Below are 24,785 nucleotides of genomic sequence, written 5' to 3'. Positions count from 1 at the left end.
CCTATGTGCCAGGGAGGGGTGCCCTTAGTATTTGGAATACATCAATGAATAAAGCAGACAAAAATCTTGCCATGTGAAGCTTATATACTAGTGAATGGAGACAAACATGATAAGTAAATTATACAGTAAGTAGGAAGGTGATAAACGTTATGAAAAATACAGAGCAGGGCAAGTAGAGTGTCTGTGTGTAAGGGGAGGTGGTCAGTAATCTTAAATATTAGTTGGGATAGACCTAACTGAGAAGGTGATATTTGAGCAGAGATTTGAAGCCCCTGAGCAAGTTAACTATGTGGATATCTGGAGGAAGAACATGTTGGTCTGAGGATAATCAGCCTCAAGGCTCTAAGTCAAGAATGTGTTTGTTGAGTTCAAGAAACAGTAAAGAAATCAGTGTGGCTGGGCCCTGGCCTTGGGGGGTTGATCCTATAGAGCCTATAGAGCCTATAGAGCCTATGACAAGGACTTTGGCTTTCATTTGGAATGAAATGAGCCAGTGGAGGATTTTGAACAGAGGTGTGGTCACAAAAAACATGAAGCTTCTAGCACTTCTTGAACATTTACTTCACTTCCCAAAATGTAAGTATTATCTCTTTCAGTGCCCAGATCAATGGAACTAAACCAAATATTTGGTGACTGTCTCTTTTAAGAAAGGACACATCAATTATTCTATAAACTTGACTGCATATATCTTTGATTTTAACTATATCCCTCAGACCAAAAAGTCACTTATTATACAAAGTTTTCTTGCTTTATAATCTATAGAACATTAGTACTCAGCTTAAGATGCTTATTCGATGATTGCACATTTCTGTAAACCATTATTTTTCTTTAGAAAATACCTATTAGTTTAAAACAGGGAAACATAAACCTCAATATTGAATATAATAACCTGTGCTAACTGATATGATTGTAAGGTTATTAAACACACACCTTTTTCAATTCAAATTCAATTTACTCCTGAAAGTACATTAATAATTTTTAAATAATCACAATCTCTTAAAAAACAAATTATTTGTAAATATCTTAGATTGATGGAGTCTATGCAGTCATTCATGATTTGGATGTGTTCCTTGGACACACTGCCTGCCTACAGAGCAGAAAATGCAGCATATATACTATCCATTTGCCATTGTAAAACTGAAAGCCACACGACTTTATTAGAGAAAATTATCATAGTTGGAAGAATCTAATTAAAATTGGTATTGTGCTATCTAAAGAAAAATAACAATCACATGATGGAATTTTTATATAGCACCACTCTAAGATTCTTTAACACCTTAATTTTAAGATTGTTAAGACATAATTCTGATGTTAAAATAGCATTATTTTTATGTAAAAATTTATATCTGCACTTCCAGGACCTAACATTATTAAAAAATATTTTTACTATACTAAAAGTTACTATATCAGTTTCCCCATTTACATTGCACAATATCCATCAAAAATATAAGGTATTAAGTTCTTATAAACAATACATGAAAAATCTTGTTTTTACCAAATTTCAGTTTCTATTTTAATACCTCAATTAATTAATTATTTTTACCAAAAAGTATTGGTAACGAAATATTACCAATGTTAATATAAGCCAGTTAGAAAAATCAGTTCCGGGAATGAAGAAGGAGATATCTGAGCTGGCCTGTGCATACAGCAAAACAACAAATTTGACTGGATCTAAACTGTTGGAACTCAACCAAGAATTAGGAGAAGTGCAAATTGTAGCGCTCCAAAATCTTACAACTACAGACTATTTACTGTTAAAAGAACATATGGGATGTGAACAGTCCCCAGGAATGGGTTGTTTTAATTTGTCTTGATTTCTCTCAGACTGTTCAAGTTCAGTTGGACAATATCCACCATATTATAGATAAGTTTTCACAAATGCCTAAGGTGCCTAACTGGTTTTCTTGGTTTCACTGGAGATGGCTGGTAATTACAGGTATGCTTTGGTTACATAACTGTACTCCTATTATGTTAATGTGTGTGTGCAATTTAATTAGTAGTTTAAATCCTATACATGCTGAAGTTACTCTACAAGAAGATATGTCAAAGAAATAATCAATCTTCCCATGTTTTCTTCCGCCTGCTACTTCTATAGCTTTTCTTCTTCCTTCCTAATTATAACCCTTAAGTAGAATTCGTGCCTCATATAGAATTTACTGAGTATCATAATTCTTCCAAGTGGTAAAGACACCTCAAGACAAATCCTGGGCATAGAAGCCACAGGGCATAAAATATGCAAAGAAGTAAAAAGCTAACCTTTTCAAACACTAAGGCTTCTCTCTCACTTACCAACTTAACATTTCCCTGTATGGCCCCGGAAGATGACTGGTTAGCCAGAGACGGGTAAGATTCCTCAAGGGAGGAACAACCTAAGACAGGCACAGTCACAGGGGGGCCGTCAGGTGAGAAAATGGGGATCAACAGAGGTGAGGCTTAGAACCTCCCCCCCCACTATTCTGAGAGAAATCTTCTGCATACGTGGATGTTTTATTGCCCTTGTCTAGCTTGGACTAACACACAGTCTACAGGCACACACCTGATCATCTACATTTGCTCTCTTACAACACTAAACTGTGTTTTCTACCTTTATCTTGTATCTACCTACCACTTTAGCATTTTATTAAAAATAATAATAAAGAGAGAAATGTGGGATCCACATATAAATCAAGTATAAAAATCAAATGAATATTCATATTTGAACTGACTGTTTATAGTTCATAATGTATGATCAAAACCAAAAGCCTCTGTGATGACTGCCCTTGTACTGTTCACCATGTAACTTATTCACTATGTAAGAATTTGTTCTCCATGTAAGAACTTGTTCGTTATGCTTCAGAAGATTGGAGACTGACGACAATTAGGCTGGGGTGGATTAATGATTGTGCATTGAGCATTGACCCCTCTATACAGAATTTTATTGTGGTTAACAACCATTTGATCAATAAATACGAGAGATGCCCTCACAAAAAAAAAAAAAAAAAAGTACACACTTCCAATTGTAAAATAAATAAGTAACCGGGATATAATGTATAGCATAAGGAATATAGTCAAAATATTGTAACAACTTGGTATGGTGATAGCTGGTACCTAGAATTATCATGTATATAAATGTTAAATCACTGTGTTGTACACCTGAAACTAATGTAATGCTGTGTGTCAACTACCCTTCAATAAAAAATACTTATCTAAAAAAAAAAAAAATCAGTTCCTTTTGATTTGGAAAGCTTACGGAAACTTAAGAAATAGTGATAACTATCCTACCAAACCCAGAGTACCAGCAAGCTAATCAGCAGCAGCCACTGGTACTTAGCATCGTCCCAGCAGGCGATCCTGATCAGGAAATTAAATCGGGGGCCTTTTGTAAGACAAGTGCCAAACCATTGCTTTTCTACTAAAATGCAGTAACGCATATTAAGAGCACCACTATTGTTATTAACAGGTAAATAACCTCCATAGTTAATACATATTCAGAAATACAGCAACTACAGTTTTAACTCCTATAGTGTTATTTGATTTTACATTTCACTTAAAGGGCAATGTAAATGCTGCTGGACATTTAACAAAGATACTATAGATCGAAAATCATATAAATGTCTATTATTAATGAGAACCTTGTCATGATTTACAACTGTCGGCCTCAAAAGGGTACCTTCAGGCGAATTCGGAGGAGCCCTCCCTCCTCATCCCAACCTCTGCCCCTCCCCACCTGCATCTTGTATGAAACATCTGAACCTACGTGGACGAACACGAATAGGAGAAACTGTTAAGATGTGAAGCTAACTCATTCATCCTTTTCCTTTCCTCTGTCTTCTTGAAATGATGTGTTTGTATTTATTTTCTCGGCTTCTTACTCCCTGTCATAACAAAATAATGGTCATCGCCTTCCTTTTCCTTTGTGGCAGGTTTTTTATCTCCACTAACCGCTTCCTTACCAGATGAGGGTGGCTTTCTGGTTGAAGCTGGGGCTCTGCCACTTTTTGGTGGCCCTTTAGTTGGAGACTGGCTCTTAGTGACAGCAGTCTGTGCTGACTTTGGTACAGTTTGTGTTTTGGCAGAAGACTGGGGGAGACTCATGATGGACAGTGGGGCACGGCCAGGGGACTTTGAGGAGTTGGGTGCTGCCTTCTGGGGTGCACTTTTATTCTGAGGCTGCTTTTTGGCAACTGAAACTATCCTCTTATCTTTCAATTCCTGTGCAGCTTTTGCAGGAACAACTGAGGACACAGAAAGCGGCTGGTTTACATTCAAGGCTGACCTAAGTTTCTGTGCTGGCACTGCCCCTGCTTGCAGGGCTCCATCAGATGGCTGAGACCGTGTTCCCCCGCCTGCGGTTATGGTTTTAGACCTGGATTTTGTCATGTTTGCTGGGGGCTGGAAAGAAGATGGCTTAGGTCTTACATGTATATTTGCATTAGGTAGCTTTGGACACTTTGAGGATGAACTTAAATGTGCAGTTGAGTGAGATACTGCACTGGAAGATATGTGATTGTGTTTCAAATGCTTCAGTTCAGTTTTTCCAGAACACTTATTTGGCAAAAGTGTAGACTCAGGCATATCTCTTGATTTCTGGACTGGAATAAACTTGACCTTAGGAGTTTTGGGTGAGATATTTCTTCTCATTGACTTAGAGGCACAAGGCACAGTTGTTGATAAAGCTGATGAAGCGCTTTTACCTACTGGATTTAAAGCAAGTGAGGATGACACACTGTTGGAGGGCACTTGTGGTTTCTTTGTTTTGCCATTTGAAGATGTGAGTTTGAGATGAGAAGATGCTGCTGGAGAATTTGGCAATTTAGAGCAGCCTGACACAGAGCCCAGAGTTCCTGTTTTCTGGGAAGACGCTGACTTCAACACAATTGGAGGGCATGCTTGCTTTTCTTTGCTCCTTGGACCACCAATTGCTGTGCCAGGTTTTGATTTTTGTTTCTGAAACATGCTAACTGCTGACAAAGGATTCATCTCAGGAGGCTGAGGTGTTCTCGCGGGCGAATCAGGTACACTTTCATTAGAAACTCCTTTTTGAAATGCCAGAATTTTTTGTTCTAGTGTAGCAAACTGTAATATTCGACAGGGATCATATTTAAGCAAAAATCCTTGAAGAGTATCCCAGCCTCCACCAACACGGACCATGACATGTTTTCCATGAAGCATCTTTTCCCCAAAAGAGAGTAAAAGATAAAACTGTAAGGGTCACAGTTACAACTCATTAGCAGTCACAGTTTGTAATGTGTGTGACCTATGAAATTCAGAGCTTCACTATAAATTGACAGTCTCTTTCTTGTTTTATTAAGATAATAAATTAAATCCACAGTTAATCACACAAGTAACAATACAGTCATCCAATGTAGAAGAAGGCATTTACACATAACTTGCATCCTAAAAGTCCAAATTACTAATATTACAAAAATTGCATGGGCAATATTAATATTATTCAATAAAGAATTGAATACAGGAGAAAAAGAGAAGATGGAAGGTAAGGGAGAAAAGAAATGGGGAATTTACAGAAAAAAATTCTACAAAATAAGAAATTATGGAAGGAAGATAAAAATGACTAAAATTAGTACTCTACAATTTTGTAAATTACTTTCATATATATTACATCATAAATTTAACCTTTGAAGAACTTTGATATAATTTTTACTATTCTTCATTGCAGATGAAAAAATTATGTCTCTGAGAGATTAAGGAAATTGTCCCAAATCACATAGGTCGGTCTTGCCTCAAACACACAGGCTGCTCCCACCCCAGCGGTGCTTTTGGGTGGATAAGACACGTATTGGGTCTACAAGCCACAGCTCAAGCTGGATCTCAGGTCTCTGTCCATTCAGCAGACAAATCAGCACAAGTGTAGGAGACGGCCCTGCAAAATTTTAACTCTAGAGCCCATGCTCTCATATAGTGTACTAGCACTATATGAGACCTGTCTTTAAAAAGAAGTTTAATAAAATATAGAAGGTACATGTATGTTATTTTGAGAGGTGGACAGGGCATGGGGAGGTAATGATAATATATGAAATAAAAGAAAATGTGGATGGTGAAATTACATTTTAAGTACTTTTATTCTTAAATTGGGGATGAAACAGCTCTTGTATCAGAAGGGGACAAAATGCTGAATAGGTGAAACTTGAATCTCCTTATCAGGAGAAGGGACAGTTATCACTGTGGATCACAGATGGGGCAGAGGAAGGAGATGCACATGCGCATCAGCATATTGGCATGCATACTGACGCTGTGTCAACGAAGAAAGGTTTTACACTTAAAACCCAAAGTATATATTATTACACATGTCAATATTTCTATTTCTCTCTCTTACTACTGATATATATTTATTCTCATTAGATGTATTGTTTTGATTTTTTCTTCTTAGGATGGAAAATGATTCATTTTCAGAAAATTGGAACAATGGAATAGGTTACATTAGGTGTACTAAGATGTTTTTTCCCTTAATTATATTCTGTGTCTGAACAGTTTGAGCTACCCTGGAATTACTTGTTTGCTTTGTTAAAGGTGTTTACCTAAACTCATAATATACCCATAAAAGCAAGCATTCCATATTTCTCTTGTACAGAGAAATTCTTCCATGAATAACAGCCTCTATTCCAACTTTTTAAAATTGTAAAAGGAGAACAAAAGGAGCTCAGTAAGGCAATAAATCCAATTACAAAACAAGATCTGTATGTAAATAGGATGTAAATGGTGAACTTACTCTTATAAAGAGGATTTTATCTCCTAGTCGGTATCGTCCCTCAGATAAGTACTCAATAGAAAATCGATGAGAACAACTACAAGGAGGGTCTTCAGCAATATGTCTGACCTAAGATCAAAAACAATTAACAAAATTTAGTGCTTGTGACAAAAGTATTTTGTTTAATGTCAAAATGCAGGGTTATCTAAGAGCTGGGAAAATCAAACTCAAAGACAAAAATTGAAAGAGAGTTTATTTATTGTGTCTTCTCCTTCACTTGCTGACAAATACTGAGATTAGACATTAGCTAATCTGATAAATGCTAACAGTAATGAAGTCTTGAGTCACTCCCTGTCTGTGCCCAAGTACACTCAGGCTCATAGCGCATTCACTGACCACTGGAGAAGGTGTGTGAACATGTACAACAGTGAAGTCAATTCAAAACACATTCATTACATGATAGGAAACACATGAGTCATTATTAAGCTTGAATTGTGTTATGCCCTGGATTAATATATCTGCATCAAGTCAAAGATAGGCCAGTCACATAAAGCTTATGGAGGAATTCTCACTTTATCCCTTAACATTGTGCTAAACTAGTTTTGTAGGAGAATATTCAGATTTGTTCCAAAATGGCTATTAAAATAGGCATAGATACATTTATATCTATTCACCCAAGACTGGGTAAAATTCTAAAAAAATCCAATTCAAAAGGCATTTTTCTAAAGGTGCTCTCTTTGTTTTAATGGTCTGCTAATAAGATAAGAGTTGGGGAGAAAACTCTACTTTGCCCCAAGGAGTTAAAAATTTTAAATTGCAGTAAATATCTAAAAAATGGTGAAAACTAGAACAGCTAAAAGTTTCATAAGTCCACAGATTTGTTGTTGTATATTTTTTAATACCCTAAATAATGAATCGGACAATAACTGTTCCTTATGTTAAGCATGACACCAAGATCTCTATAGATCACACAGGTTTAAGTGGACAGTGGATTCACATAGCATATTTATATTTACAGAAATGTGTTTCTTTTTAGATTCCATAACAAGAATGCAGAGATGAAAAGTCAAGTATTTTCTTTGTTTAAAATACCCAAATACCACTTACATTCAGCAGTGCAAGTCATCAGCACTGACCCACAATCTAAATAAGGGGGTGAACCTAAAAGAAGAGCTGTGGATGAGAAACGGTCTCTTCTTATTTTATCTATTGCATAATTAACATTGTAACACTAAAGGGAATAGCTAAAACAGTTAAAATCATCTACTATCAATTATTTTCATTCCCCTTGTTCTTATAGTTTGTCTATATACACATACTTTTCACAAAATAAGCATTTTTGCTCCAGCTACTGTCTTCCTACTGAACACAGAAAATGATTATTCGGTTAAATTAATGAATGCTAATTTACCTAGCCATTTCCCTAGCTGAGAGTATTTACATTGCTTCCCCAGTTTTCCACCATTATAAGTAACAGTGCGATACACACTCGCCTTCATGCTTTTCCCCCAGACCTTCAACCACAATAAAAATGAAAGAGGAGCATCTTTGTAGCTCTCAACCCATCTGTCAACTTGTTTTTCATAGGTTTCATCATTTTTTCATCACAAATAGCATTTCTAAGTATGTTTTACCAGAATTTACTAGCACCAGGTTGCATAATTTAAAAAGTTTTGCTAATGGGGCAAAATATATATCTGACTTCCTTGATTATCAGCAAATTTCAACACTGTATTTTCTTCTTGTGTGAACAACGGTCCTTGCCCTACTGGAAATGTTTTTCTGATTAAACTGTATATGGTCTTTATATAAGAGGGATATCAACAAACACATTGTATTTCCTATTTAATAAGAAATATTTTACCATTGTTTCCCTTTTTACTTAATTATCATTATTTTAGGTTATATGAGACTTAAAATGTTTTACTCTTTTACCTACTACATGATCAATACATCACATATTGATATTCACATTCATCAAATAAATGAATAATATATGTAATGTGGGTTCATATATTTTGGCCTGAAATAGAGTTGTTTAGGCTGACATTTTCTCAGTCTGTCTTACAAGGCTATCCACATGCTTTAATAGAGACTTTTCTTATAACAAACAAAACAATCACAGCAACATTTTCTAAATATTTATAAGTGATGATTCATTCTTTACTCATCTAAAAGTCTGCATATTTCTAACAAGGGGAATGTTCGAAAAACCCCATCAATTTGTTTTCACAACTTTTCCTCCTCCCATATTCTCTAAGTATCATTTAACAATTAACTAAGAAGCCTTGGAAATCATCCTAGATTTTCTTCCTCCTGATCAGAATTAGTATTCCTGTCAATTCTACATCTAAGTATAACTTATATTTTTCCACTACTGCTGCTCGAGTTCAGGTTCACATCATCTTAGGCCTGGGTTATTATAATAAAACCAGTATAACCTCTACATGACCATGAGAGTAATCCTTATAATTTACAAATCAGATTATAGCACTACATATTAAAAAGAGAATCAATGAATTCTTATGGCCTATAATACCCTTCATGATCAGTTTCAGCCTATTTGCCCCACCACCTCTCAACTTCATCCATTCCTCCTCCTGAAGAGGTAACAATAGATCACCTTTAAAGTAGTGCTCTTTAAATAGTGCACTAGCATCTATTTTCAATAAGAAACAGTTTCTGTTACACATAAGCATCATCTGGGGCAAACTATGAGACTTTGATACACCATCATAGTTGAAAGTGTGGCAATTACTTACAGCTTCATGTAGCTCTTCATGCTGACAGCAGGATTTTGGAATGCTGATGGAATCTTCAGGCCCAGAGGTATTAAGTAAGGTCTCTTCTAGCTCAATTTCTTTCTCAAGTTTTACTAATACTGGTGGCTCCACCCCATATCTGAAAACCAATTAGGAGATCTCATCATTCAAGCAAAGTCTGACCCAAGAAGTTTCCTACATATCACAATAGGTTACATAAGTGAAGTCTTCTACCAGTTGTTTCACTGGGACATCTGGAGATGCTTTTTAATGTCCTACAGAATTCTAAAAATTCAGGATATACTCTTCACATCATAGCATATATTTGGGTTACTGGATGTTTCCAATATTCAACCAAGGATCCTGAAAGGAATCTTTAAAGTCAGTTTATGAGTAAAGATGGGGCTGAGCTAGAAATGAAGGATATCAAGCCTCAGCTTTTCTATGAGATTCTATTTGTGCCCAGAGGACTTACCTCACCTTGAACTGCTAAAAGACTACATTCTTAATTTATTCTTAATCTAAACATTTAAGTAACTACTTTTACAGTTTCATGTTAAATGAAAGCAAGCCATGTGAGCAAGGAGATATCGACACATGATATAGCTCACACAAACAGAAATAAAGAAACAAAAACAAGAAAACTAAGTTAGTTTATTCAATCAAGACTTTTATTTATAGAAAATAGTGTTCTACTAAAAGTAACTTAAAAAATGTTTATGACATTGAAATTCTAAAATATTGTGGAATACATACCTTGATACAATTCGACCAATTTCAAGAAGACAAAGATACACCTGTCTTGGATCTTTGTGCAAAACTGAAAATATAAGACCACATATTTCAAGGGGAGAATTAAATAGGGACATATATTTCTGGCATGGAAGAAGTAAAAGAAAAAAAATGATGACAACAAGAGGCTTACTTTTTTAGGGACTTAGAAAAGACATTTTTATTTTCTCTACATATTATCATCTTCCATAAATTAAATTAAAAAATTGGCTAACAAGAGAAAGATGAAAACTTACCATGGATTCTTATTTTTATAGCATCTTAAATCTAGAAAACTAAGGGCTTAGTAACATTAAATTATTTACACTTCAGAGCTCTCAACAGGAAATATTATTTGAAGAGATGTATTACCTCACTTTTATTCTAAACTATCTTTAGCATAGGACTATGTGTTTAATAGCTTTCTTAAACTCTTATAAAAATATAAAAGGAGCACTTCCTAACTCATTCTATGAAGCCAATATTATCCTGCAACCAAAGCCAGATAAAATTATCACAAGAAAACTGGAGACCACTAACTTTTGTAAATATATAGGTAAAAATCCTCAATGAAATACTGGAAACTGAACCCAGCAGCATTTGGGACTTATCCCAGGAATGCAAGGTTGGTTCAATATATGAAAATCAATCAGTACAATATGCCATATTAATAAAAGAAAGGGAAAAAAACACAATTATCTCAGTAGACACACAAAAAGCATTTGACAAAATCAAACACCCTTTCATAATAAAGAAGACTTAGCAAACCAGTAAAATAATGGAACTTCATAAATCTGAAAATTGACATCTATGAAAAACCCACAGCTAATACCATTCTTAATGGCAAAAGATTGAGTCTTCCTCCTAAAGCCAGGAAAAAGACAAGGATGTCCATTTTCACCACTTCTATTTAACATAGTACTGGAGGTTCTAGCCAAGGCATTTAGGCAAACAAATAAATAAAAGGCATCCAGACTGAGAAAAAGAAGGAAAACTATCTCTATTGACAGATGACATGATCCTTTGTTTAGAAAACCCTAAAGAATCTACAAAAAAAGTATTAGAGCAAATAAGCAAGTGTAACAAACTTGCAGGATACAAGATCAACATACAAAACTACTGAACTTTATATACTAGCAATAAACAATCTGAAAATGTAATTAAGAAAATAATTTCATCTATAATTGCTCCAAGCAGAAAAAGTACTCAGGAAAAAATTTTACCAAAGAATTGTTAGACTGGTGCACTGAAAATTACAGAACATTGTTGAAAGAAATTAAAGAAGATACAAATAAATGGAAAAACATCCTATGTTCATGGTAATACAGATGGTAATTTTTGTTCTGTATATTTTTAGCACAGAAAAAATTAATTTTTTGTAAATTTTAAAGGACCCTCAGTGCTAAATCTAAAATTCAGAGATCCTTAAAAACAAAGAAACAACAACCAAAAAACTCCAGAAAAACGCTGATCATAAGAATGTGTGCTAAATGGACCAATATGGTGGTTGTGCGTCATGTACCTTTCTGTTCCCGTCACTAGAGTTAAAAGCTCTAGGAAAGCTCACCCCTAATATAATAATGGTATGCGTGATGAACTGCATGTACACTAACTCCTCCAGTGGAAATGTCAATTGTTCTTTGATTTATTTATGAATTGAATCTATTATATACCCCAAGCACAAAGTATATTTTTCCAAAGTAATAAAAAGGCCTATATTTCACTTTGAAATTCATACCAAAAGGAATTCATCCTGAAGTTTTTATTAAACTTGTTTCTCTACACACTTAGAAGTATCTTAAAACTGTGTATTTGGTTTTTTAAATAAAACTTTCAGTTTCTAGCAAAATGTAAAAAATTAGGAGACTTATCTCTGAGACTTTTAGAGGGTAAAAACATTAGCACATGAGTTCAATGCCTCGAAATGAATTAATGTTGCTGGCAGTGCTTTATTTAGTCCTATTCTGACCTTCAGGAACAACAGAAGATGCCTTTTACTGAAAATAAGGTGAACAATTTTATAGCCTTTCAAAAATAGTAAACTGGAAACTATAGAGAATTCAAAGCATTTTCTCTTCCCCTTGATCTCTAGAAGCTGTAACTGCCATCAAATCAGGCACATTTTCAATAACAATCAGCACACCTGGATTGAAGCAAGGTGCAAAATGGGGGATAAAACAGTAACCCGTTACTTGCTGTGGCTGAGCAGCACTGAACAGGAATATCCGGAGATGCACCGAACAGGTGCCTCTGGGAGCAGCCTACCTTGCAGGCAGGCAACAAGGATGTGCACAGTCAGGTCGGAATTTTAAAACAATAGTAAACCAACGAAAGTCAGTTTCCTTTTTATTATCACCACGAACCAGTAATTCTAAACAATGTCAGTGACAAAATACTTCTCCCTACCAGGGCGGACTACCTCCACAAGCCCCACCCCTGGCATGCTGCTGCTTCAAAACACTGGAAATTCTGTGTGTGGGTGTATGTGCATGCACACACACAGATATCTATATGTATATAAATGCATTGAGGAAACATACATATAAATATAGTCTAAAACTTAGGTAGCTTTCACGTTAGTCACTGCACAGATGCTTCTGTTGACTTAAAGGAAATGAGAAAATATGTCAATAATTCTTCAGTACAGCATGACTTTTTAAAATGAATTGTCAAAAATATTGATCCATTCAGATAATTAGGTTGACAAGTGCTGTTTATAAAGTAAATCTGAAAACCATGGGCATTCATCATTTGGTCTTCTGTTATTTCTGTAATTATCCAGTTAAAGAGAATTGCTAGTAATTTAGACTTGGTAGAGTAATTCTTGATGAAAATATTAAGTGGTAAAAGCATTCGTCCAGAACCGTTCCTTGGCCAACTCATTTAGGAAGTGAAATATTTCCTGGATACTCTAGTGATACAAGATCTTTAACTATAAATGGAAAACTTAATATGTATTATTTAGAATCTGATTTTCCTATTGTTTCACATATATTTAAACTATAAATTTTTCTAAGAAAATGAGATATAAATTTTTCTAAAAAATTCATGTATTTGAGTCCTTATTTGGGAAGAAAAATAAGAAAGCATACAAAAATAACCTGATAAACGTTAAATACAAAATGACAACGACACTAACCTAAACCTTCAGATTCAAAGAGGTAAGTCTCATCCACTCCAATGTGCCTACACCAGTGAAGGAAGTTTGCGGTATTGTCTCTAGCAAAGAATGAACCTGAGGCAGCATCTTTCTTACAGGGCACTTTTCTCATTGGAAAATTCTGGAAAAAACAAAAGTAATTTCAAAAATGCATCAAGAACATTTTCATTGGATAATCAAATATTACTAAATAAATAATCAATACTTGAAATAACTAAAAGGTACACAACGTTAGGGGATAAAGGTATTTTCAAAAATTACTTTATTTTATTTTTCTTCAATTATATTACAGAAAATTATTCCTAGGATAACAATCTGGTCAAAATCAGCAGTAGGATCAAGCATCTCTACCCTCTTTTCACTTAAAATGACACAAGAATCTTCAAGTAAAAAAATGACATCTCTAATAATTCTAAAACACATCTGTATAGGTATCTTTCCATACATTCTTCAAGGCAAACACAAAATTATTGCTGTTAAAGGTTAACAGACATACCCATTTTTGCTTACTTCCTTATTTACAGATTCATAAATATGGTGCTGAGTTACTCGAAGAGACAGACTATCAAAGAAGGTAATAGTAGCCCAGTCTTAGTTCAAATTTTTTGAAAACTGATGGCTACATTTGACAGAATACTAATTTTTAAGCTACCTGAACCAAAATATTTAGGTAATCCTGCTGAAGCTGAGGGGTTTTTGTTTTGTTTTAAATTTTTATCTGAATAATCAATTCATGTATAGGATTTTTAAAGATACAATAGGCACAGGAGGACATAAGTCTTTCTCTCACCTCTCCCACTTGGTTCCTCTCTATGCCTGGAGATAACCACCATTACCAGTTCCTTATATACCCTTCTTGTTGCTATTATTTTCCAGAATTAAAATCACCTTGTGAGTTTTTCTAATTGTATTAAGAATATGTGATCATGGCAAACAATACAGACAAATATAAAGACAGTTAGGATCAGCTGAAAATTTCCCACTCACACACTTGTAAGACATGACTATATTCAAGTGTATACACATCTGTACCTACAGAATGTCACATAAACATGGTAGTCTGCAACCTCAACCTGATTTGCATGTGTATGAACACCTGCACAGTGAACAGCAGGCTGTAGGGATCTTTGAGGATAAAAAAATAACAGATTAAAATAGTCTTTCTAATGAATAGGTATTATTCCATTCTTTGTAGGTACCATAATTAATTTTTAACAACTTCTTGATTGATGAGCATTTAAGTTATTCTTAACTTTTTTTTCACAATCATTTTTGTGAATTTCTGGTTATTTTCTTAAAATAAGTTCCTGGGTAGAATTATGCTATGTATCAAGTATGTGCTTTATTTTCAAGGTGATATATATCACTCACTGTCCCCTAAAAAGATGGTATCACTTTATTTTTCCACTAACACACTGTGTGAAGGTTCAGACCCCATAGCCACAGACCCCAGTTCACATCATTGAAAACACCCATGTTTGATGAAAAGAGAGGAAACCTTATCTACTTCAAATTATGACTTTGGGGTCAATAGAGGAAAACTGTCTAAAAAAATTATTATTCATTCAACCAGTATTTATAGAATGTACCACCAAGACAATACATGGGGAGTAAAAAGTGATGATGATGACAAAGATAATTATAATGGCATCAGTGTGCTAGAAACTACCATAAGCTCTTTTCTCATTTAACTCTCACAACAATCCTGTTGGGAAAGCATTATTATTGTTCTCAAGAAGAGCTAGCTACTGGAGCTTACTAAGCAATGAGTACTAAGCTAAACACTATATAGTATCTCATTTAATTTCACTGAATCCTCACAAATAAATCCTACAAGGTAAACATTATCTCCATTTTGCAAGTGAGAATATTTTAGAGGCTCAAAAACACTAAGTCGCTACTGTCAAACATTTTCTTACCTCTGGTTCTTCAGAGTTGCATGTTTTCACCATGTTTTGAAGAACATCAATCAGTTGGCATAACAGTACTCCATTATCAAGTTCTTCCAATAATCCTTCTGCCTTAACCTCAATACCTAAAAGTATGTTTCAAAGTTAAGCTTCTTCTAGAGAGAGTAACTTCAAAAAATATGGTTAAAATTTAATTAAATGTAATCAGATCACAGCTAAAACACTAAACAAATATCAGATCAGACTTCAAGTATATTCACTCAAGTCAGAGGGCTCCGTGGACTTAGAGGCAGGTCTTCTCCAAACCACACCTAGAGAAAACACCAACCAAGGAAGCGGACACAACCTTAAAAGTCAACATAACCCACATCTGTATTTAAAGGGTGATGTAAAGACCATTCACTCTTAGAAGTGAATATACTTAAAACAGCAGACAGTGTCAAATTAAATGAAAGACAACTGAAACAAAAATAACTATCTGTGACAGAGGTACAGAAAAAATAAAATGACATCTATTCTGTTTCAGTTTAAAAAGGGCAAAGTATTTTGTATTTTATTATTCATTGTTAAGGTTACAATGTGATTCACTGCACATTGACTACTGCTTGCATAAGAAAGATTCTCTGTAAATAATATGGACTTTGTTGCAGTTTAAAAATTAAAGATAATAACATAACAAACACCCAGGGAATACCAACCTCTAAAATCCTTTCTTTAGAAGCATAATAAACTTATATAACTTTTAAAAAATTATCCAAATCATCAAACTGATGTGAGATAACTGGTGTGAGTGTTTCATGTCTTGGGAAGGCTATTATATATTCCTTTTCATGAAAACTTTGGAATGCTACATGAAGATCTATATATAAAGAATTTTTCTGGGGAGAGAGCTCAGAGCACTCATATCCTCTAACTGAGTAAAGAAGTATGATGTCATTCTCCAAACTGACACTCTCACCTAAGTGTCATAAGCCTCTGCCCCTCAGTGCCTCAGATATAGTAACCATTATAATTACAGTACATAGTCCACTCAGAATTTCATGTCTTGTACAAGATTAAGGGTGAAAAATCAGTAAAATAGAAGCCCCCAAATTAGATCCATGTATTTTTAAAAAAAGAAAGATTTTAACATTAACAATGAGAATGTTAATTATTCAAAGCTTACCACTGACTTCTTCTATTAAGCCTCAACTTCCTTATTATTCAAACCCTAAGGGTCAGGGTGATTTGAAGTATGTCCCCAACTAGAATGTAAGCTTGGTGAGAACAAAGACATCATATATTTCATTCACTTAAGCATCCCTCGCCTCTGGAACAATCACTCCTTGAAGAAGAGTAAGATTCTCAATAAATACTCACTGACTAAAAGAATACAACTTTGAGTACCTTTCAAGCCTTACCTAATAAGCCAGATAACCAAATAGACAGGTCTTCCTGCATGGGCAACAGGGTAGCTTCATGCCTCACAGCTATCCACTCGTCATACTGACAGACGTCAGCCAAGCCTGGGCCGTGTCTGGGGGTCAGAGGGCTCCGTGGACTTAGAGGCAGGTCTTCTCCAAACCACACCTAGAGAAAACACCAACCAAGGAAGCGGACACAACCTTAAAAGTCAACATAACCCACATCTGTATTTAAAGGGTGATGTAAAGACCATATATAACAGACATATATAGAAAACTGCAGCAGCTCACAAAAAGTTTATAAAGTAGAAGCAAACTAAACTAGTATTATTAGTCTAGATATTTGATACATTTTCAATATTCAATACTATGGTAAAATGTAAATGAACAGATTCTACTATCAAAACAAGAAGATAGAAGTCAACAAGTAATATTTTTCCTCCACTTGTTAGATAAGTTTAACAAGATTCTTGACCAGAATCTCAGCATCCTGGCTATAAAATGGGTTGATGTTACCTGCCTTTACAAGATACATCTTTGTAGCATCTAGCATTGGGCTTAGCAATATTTGTTGCATAATGGATGAATGCATAAATGGCACTTTGTAAATTTTAAATCATAGTAACAGTGTTATCTTTTAACAAAAATTATAAAAAATATGCCTGTCACCTGATTTTGCATGGCCCACAAACTAAGAATGGTCTTTACATTTTAAAATGGTTGTTATATAAGTATACATAATAGCCTCCATTTTGCCTACTGAGTCACAAAACCAAAAATATTTACTACCTGTCTAATCCTTGGTTTAGAATTAAAAGTGACACAAACCTATTATCAAACTAACATTTGGAAAAACTTGAAATACAATTAGATATGCTTTAATATAAGACTGTTAATAAAAAAGACTATCAATTCTCAGTTCAGGAAAGGTTATTAGAGTCCAAGTGAAGTGAAGAGGGTTCTCATACAAGAAGGTAGCTTGAAATGGAGGGTCAGGGTCTCAGTGAGGTGAAGAGGTCCACACATGGGTCCAGCCTTGTGCAAGATGTCAGACGCGGGGTAGGATAAGGAGGGTGTCCTCCAGGGACAATGGAAGAACATCCCCTGCAGGGTGTCAGAGTCCAAGTGAGGTGGGAAAGACATTAAGTCAGGGAGGAGGTGGCAGCAACGATGGGAGACAGGTTACATACTGGGGGATTGTCAGATGGGGGCCAGGTTTCTGGCTGCCAAAGAAGGGAGGTACAATTACAGAATGAGAGGAAACTAGAATGCATCCTATGGTGCTGGGCTGGAATATCTTTCACCAGGAAACAAAGAACTGCTCAAAGATGATGGAGACATGCCAAAGGACACAGAGGTCAGCTTGAAAAGATTTCTACCAGCTACACTGAGAGCAAATTGAACACCACCACAGGGATATAAATTGATTGTAACACACTGAATAAAATAAACAAATATGAGTCCATATAGATACAAATAAATTGAATAAACTGGAATTTTGATGAGGAATGGAATTTTTATACATTTTCAAAGTATTCCCTACAAAATACTTATTACAAAGAGAAAAAATAATAATTCTACAGTAGAGAAACTTGACAGATAGTAACTTAACCAAGTGATAAAGGTGAACACCATCAACAGTGGGACAAATCAAACTCACATGACACCTGACAGGTTGCAAGAGACAACCCAGCACCCCTCTGTGATATTCCTGCCAAAGGGGCACAATGGATCTAATCAAGAGAAAACATTGTGTAAATCCAAATCGAGGAATACTCTGCAAGCACTCAAAAGTGTCAAGATTTCTAAAGAAAGACTGAGATACTGTCCAGAATGATGAAGCAAGTCTTACCACCAAAGCAATAACCATAACAACATCATTGTTAATCCAAACAAACTTTGGAGGAAAAAAAAAAGCTGCTTTCAGTCTCCTATGATGAGACAAACACATTAAAAAATTCCTAAAGGCAAAGAAAGAAAATGAATACATATTACAAGATGCTAGCAATGGTAGCAAAACTGTATCTAGTCAAAGACAAAGAAACATCAGTTAATGAAGGACATTATTTCAGGAATTGAGGGTAAGGATTGGGGAATGAACTCCTATACATATGAGGATCTAATAAAATTTTAGGAAAGAGTCAAGATGTTATTTATTTTTCTGAATTACCTTAAAATTATTTCAAATGAAGTATAGCAAAGAATTACTATCTAAATATTCCCCTCATTAGCATGTCTTATTTCTTTTTTTAATCTTAAGACTCAATATAAAACTTAGAACATGGTATTCAAGCAAAAATATTTTTTGAATAATTGAGGAATAGATGTTAGCAAATGACTCCTTTTACTATCAAAATCAAGATGCATCTTACAATCAGGGGTATTTTACAGGCCACAGAATGTTATTTGTACTTTAACCATCTGGCCAAGCTGAAAAAAGGCAGAGCCAATGCAAATGTATGTCATGCAACAATATGCATTTAGTTAGGAGGGTAGTTTTGAAAAGATCATGTCTGAAAAATGGAGAAGCTAACATTAACAAAAGTCATTCTAAGAAGAATGCCACATTAAGAAGAATACTTGGATTTTCCTATTATTTCATGCAGAAGACTATAACATGGGCTAGTGAGTAGCATATTAATGTTGTTATAAGTCAGATGTTAGTAACAAAAACTGCCTGTATAAAGGTTGTTCTCAATCATGCTGAAAGTAGCGTATTGCAGATATTCTTAATCCATAAGCAGTCTACAGATGAACTTCAGTAGTTACATAAACTTAATTTGCATTTAGATAAAATTTTATGCCCAGGTACAAATGGGCCTTTTCTGAGAGTTCATAGCTTTTGTCATTCTTAAAGGGGACTGTGACTAAAAACAGATTAGGAACTACTGTTCATTGATCTTCAATTTAGACTGATGTTTATTCACTAATCAAATGAGGGACATAAAAAAAAGGGCAAAGATCTCAGTGTACTAAATTAGTAAGAAACTAATTGATAACAGCTATCTATTGGATGGCTCCTTCCTGCATGGCACTCATGAAAAACTAAGTAGCTGTCTAATATAGTGAATAGAAAAAGAGGTAAAAACCCTAAAAAGTTATCACATTCATCAGGGAGAGAAGCAAAAACTTCCATGAGATATGTCAAGGGTGCTCTTGGAGAAGAATCAATAAAGATTGATCTGTGAAGAAGGAGACGAAGAAGAGAAGGCAGAGTGAAAAGTGAGGCATAAAACTCCTCCCAAAAACACATAAAACATGAAAATACAGCAAATACAACTAATCTTAAAAGAGCGGCCAGAAAGAAGACAGTGACAGACTGCCTACATCAGGGGAAAACAGAAGACCTCATGGAAAAGAGTAAAGTAGCAAAGTTGGAATCCTGCGGGACCCAAGCCCTCCCCCAACCCCACCTCACAGGTGGAAGGAAGAAAAACAGAGCAGGATGGGAGTAGAAGCTGAGGACTGCTGAACATTCACCCCTGGGGATTCTGCTCTGGGAACATGAACCCATATTACATGGTGCTCTGGAGATTAGTGGGCCTGGAAAGGAAAGACAGGCAGAATAACTGAGAGACTGAGATTCCAGCCTCTTGTGGAGAACAAGTACCCCCAACTGGGCCATCTGGGACAAGAGAAAGGCGGGCACTTTGAGAGACTTCCCAACAACAAGAGGCGTGTTAAAGGGGCAAGGACTACACAGAGCTTGCTGCTCAGGAGAAAGGACAGGTGGACAAAATCATCCCAGCACACTCAGCCTAGCAGGTTGGGAACTCTCAGGAGCTTCAGGAGCTCCAAACCCTGGCTGGCAACATGTACCAAGGCACCCCACTGCAATACACAGCCTGCCGCTCCTTCCTCCCAGCAGGCAACATCTCGCAAACCTGCTGCCCAGGTCATTGTGCCAGGCCAGTGAGAGAGCGCCCTGCCTATGGCAGCACCAGGGGTATAGCATAAAGGCTCCTCCAGGCACACTCAGCACAGTACCCCAAGCAGTGGAGGAAGGCACTGCAACCAGGAAGCAGGAAAGAGCTCCTTCCTCCCGGCAGGTACTGGCACCACTGGCCTGTGACCCATGCCATCGCTCCAGGTGTGGGCAACTCCAGAGGGTAGAGCTTCTGGATACTAGAGGATGCCACCTACACAAAGTTATTATTCCATAGTAATTATTAGAGATATGAAATGGCAAAAGAATCTGGTACAAACCAAAATCCCTCAAACACCAGAAAGAGGGCTAAGTGAAACTGAAATCACCAATATTCTTGATAAAGATTTCAAAATAAAATCATAAAAATGCTCATGGAGCTACAGAAAAATATTCAAGATCTCAAGGAGGACATCAAGAAAGAGATAGAAACTGAAGAATACAGTATCTGAGATGAAACATACAATGGAGGGATTTAAAAGCAGATTAGATTAGGTATAGGAGACAGTAAATGAAATATAAATTAGAGAACAGGAATACAAAGAAGCTGAGACACAGAGATAAGAAGGATCTCTAGGAATGAAAGATTAATAAGAGAACTATGTGACCAATCCAAAAGGAACAATATTTGCATTACAGGGGTACCAGAAGAAGAGAGAAAAGAAGGGAGAGTAGGTCTCTTTGAATAAATAATTGTTGAAAATTTCCTCAATCTGGGGAAGGAAATAGTCTCTCAGGCCATGGAAATGCACAGATTTCCCAGAACAAGGAACCCAACGAAGACAACACCAAGACATATAATAATTAAAGTGGCAAAGATCAAGGACAAGGACAGAGTATTAAAAGCAGCCAGAGAGATAAAAGATCACATACAAAGGAAAACCCATCAGACTATCATCAGACTACTCAGCAGAAACCTTACAGGCCAGAAGGGAGTGGCATGATATATTTAATGCAATGAAACAGAAGGGCTTCTAACCAAGAATACTCTACTCAGCAAGATTATCATTTCAATTTGAAGTAGGGATTAAACAATTTCCAGATAAGCAAAAGCTGATAGAATTTACCTCCCACAAACCACCTCTACAGGGTATTTTAGAGGGACTGCTATAGATGGAAGTGCTCCAAAGGCTAAAAAGCTGTCACCAGAGAAAATAAAACCACAGGAAAGGATACAGACCAGTTAATTACTAGGCAAATGCAAAATTAAAACAACCACCCACAAAGTCAGTCAAGGGATACACAAAGAGTACAGAATATGGCACCTTGTATATAAAGAGTGGAGGAAGAAGAAAAAAAAGGAGAAAAAAAAGAACCATTAGATTGTGTTGGAAATAGTATATTAAGCAAGTTAAGTTAGACTGTTAGATAGTAAAGAAGCAGCCCTTGAACCTCTGGTAACCGGGAATCTAAATCCTGCAATGGCAATAACTACATACCTATCGATAATCACCCTAAACATAAAGGGTCTGAATGCACACCAATCAAAAGACACAGAGTTACAGAATAGATAAAAATGATCCATCTATATGTTGCCTATAAGAGACTCACTTCAAACCCAAAGACATACACAGACTAAAAGTGAAGGGATGGAGAAAGATATTTCAAGCAAATAATAGGGGAAAAAAAAGCAGGAGTTGCAGTACTTGTATCAGACAAAATAGACTTCAAAACAAAGAAAGTAACAAGAGACAAAGAAGGACATTCCATAATGATAAAGGGGTCAGTCCGACAAGAGGATATAACCATTATAAATAACTATGCACCCAACGCAGGAGCACCTATATGTGGAACAAATACTAACAGAATTAAAGGGGGAAATAGAATGCAATGCATTCATTTTAGGAGACTTCAGCACACCACTCACTCCAAAGGACAGATCAAGCAGACAGAAAATAAGGAAGGACACAGAGGCACTGGACAACACAATAGAACATACGGACCTAACAGACATCTACAGAACACTCCACCCAAAAGCAAGAACAATTCCAAACAAACAGTCTAAACTCACAATTAATGAAACAGGAAAAAGAAGAACAAATGAGGCCCAAAGTCAATAGAAGGAAGGATGTAATAAAGATCAGAGCAGAAAAAAATAAAATTGAGAAGAATAAGGCAATAGAAAGGATCAATCAAACCAGGAGCTTATTATTCTAGAAAATAAAGAAAATAGATAACCCCCTAGCTAGACTTACCAGAAGGAGTCTACACACATAAACAGAGTCAGAAATAAGAAAGGAAACCACTACATATGCCACAGAAATACAAGGAATTATTAGAGAATACTATGAAAAATTATATGCTAATAAATTGGATAACCTAGAAGAAACAGACAACTTTCTAGAAAAATAGAACCTTCCAAGACTGACCCAGGAAGAGACAGAAAATCTGAACAGACCAATTACCAGCAATGGTTTTGATCTGGTAATCAAAAACTACCTAAGAACAAAAGTCCTGTACCATATGGCTTCACCACAGAATTTTATCAAAAATTTAGAGAAGACCTAATACCCATCCACCTTAAAGTTTTCCAAAAAGTAGAAGAGGAAATACTTCCAAACTCATTCTATAAGGCCAGCATCACTCTAATACCAAAACCAGGCAAACACACCACAAAAAAGAAAATTACAGAACAATATCCTTGATGAACATAGATGCAAAAATACTCAACAAAATACTTAAAAACCAAATACAAAAATGCATCAAAAAGATCATCCATCATGATCAAGTTGGATTTATTCCAGTGATTCAAGGATGGTACAATATTCAAAAGTCCATCAACATCAAATATCACACATCAACAAAAAGGACAAAAACCACATGATCATCTCAATATATGCTGAAAAAGCATTCAACAAAATTCGACATCCATTCATAATAAAAACTCTCAACAAAACAGGTAGAGAGGGCAAGTACCTCAACATAATAAAGGTAATATATGACAAACCCACAGCCAACGTCATACTTAACAGCAAAAATCTGAAAGTTTTTCCTCTAATATTAGGAACAAGACAAGGATGCCCACTCTCTCCACTTTTATTCAACATAGTTCTGGAGGTCCTAGCTACAGCAATCAGACAACAAAAAGAAATAAAGGCATTCAGATTGGTATGGAAGAAGTTAAACTGACATTATTTGCAGATGCCATGATACTGTACATAAAAAACCCTAAAGAATCCACCCCAAAACTACTAGAACTAATAATAACTGAATTCAGCAAAATTGCAGGATACAAAATTAATACACAGAAATCTGTTGCATTCCTATAAACTAATGATGAAGTAGCAGAAAGAGAAATCAAGAAAACAATTTCATTTACAATTGCATCAAAACAAATAAAATACCTAGGAATAAACCTAACCAAGAGGTAAAAGGTCTATTCCCTGAAAACTACAAGACACTCTTGAGAGAAATTAAAAAAGATACCAATAAATAGAAATATATTCCATGCTCATGGATAGGGAGAATATTGTAAAAATGGCCATCCTGCTTAAAGCAATCTACAGACCCAATGCAATCCCTATCAAAGAACCAACAGCAGTCTTCAATGAACTAAAAAAAATAGTTCTAAAATTCATATGGAATCACAAAAGACCCTGAATAGCCAAAGCAACCCTGAGATGGAAGAATAAAGCTGGGGAGATTATGCTCCCCAACAACTTCAAGCTTTACTACAAAGCCACGATAAACAAGACAATTTGGTACTGGTACAAGAACAGACCCATAGATGAATGAAATAGACTAGAGAGCCCAGATATAAACCCAAGCATATATGGTCAATTAATACATGATAAAGGAGTCATGGATATATAATGGAGAAACAACAGCCTCTTCAACAACTGGTGTTGGAAAAACAGGACAACTACATGTAAGAGAATGAAACTGGATTATTGTCTAACTCCATACACAAAAGTAAACTCAAAATGGATCAAAGATTTGAATGTAAGTCATCAAACCATAAAACTCTGAGAAGAAAACATAGGCAAAAATCTCTTGAATATAAACATGGGCAACTTTTTCCTGAACACATCACCTTGGGCAAGGGAAACAAAAGCAAAAATGAAGAAATGGGACTACATCAAACTAAAAAGCTTCTGTATAGCAAAGGAGAGCATCACTAGAACAAAAAGGCATCCTACAGTATAGGACAACATATTCATAAATGACAT

General features: G+C 35.6%; 1 protein-coding gene across 2 annotated transcripts in view; it reads right to left on the bottom strand.

Moving 5' to 3' along the window:
* Positions 1-931: 931 nt before the first annotated feature.
* The window catches only part of GAS2L3 (growth arrest specific 2 like 3), a 37,180-nt gene continuing 13,326 nt past the window's right edge, over positions 932-24,785 (bottom strand). For both annotated transcript variants that reach the window (XM_073213689.1, XM_017668496.3), the window contains 7 exons: positions 16,689-16,857; positions 15,298-15,413; positions 13,358-13,499; positions 10,204-10,267; positions 9,448-9,586; positions 6,707-6,814; positions 932-5,151 (listed from right to left, as the gene is read on the bottom strand). In XM_073213689.1, coding sequence (XP_073069790.1) covers positions 3,832-5,151; positions 6,707-6,814; positions 9,448-9,586; positions 10,204-10,267; positions 13,358-13,499; positions 15,298-15,413; positions 16,689-16,857 — 2,058 coding nt within the window. In that variant the 3' untranslated portion in view covers positions 932-3,831. The remainder of the gene's footprint in view (positions 5,152-6,706; positions 6,815-9,447; positions 9,587-10,203; positions 10,268-13,357; positions 13,500-15,297; positions 15,414-16,688; positions 16,858-24,785) is intronic.

Source organism: Manis javanica, chromosome 10 (assembly GCF_040802235.1).
Source record: "Manis javanica isolate MJ-LG chromosome 10, MJ_LKY, whole genome shotgun sequence".
Taxonomy (NCBI): Eukaryota; Metazoa; Chordata; class Mammalia; order Pholidota; family Manidae; genus Manis; species Manis javanica.
Note: the sequence above shows the minus strand (reverse complement) of the source record. Positions and strands in the feature narration are given on the sequence as shown.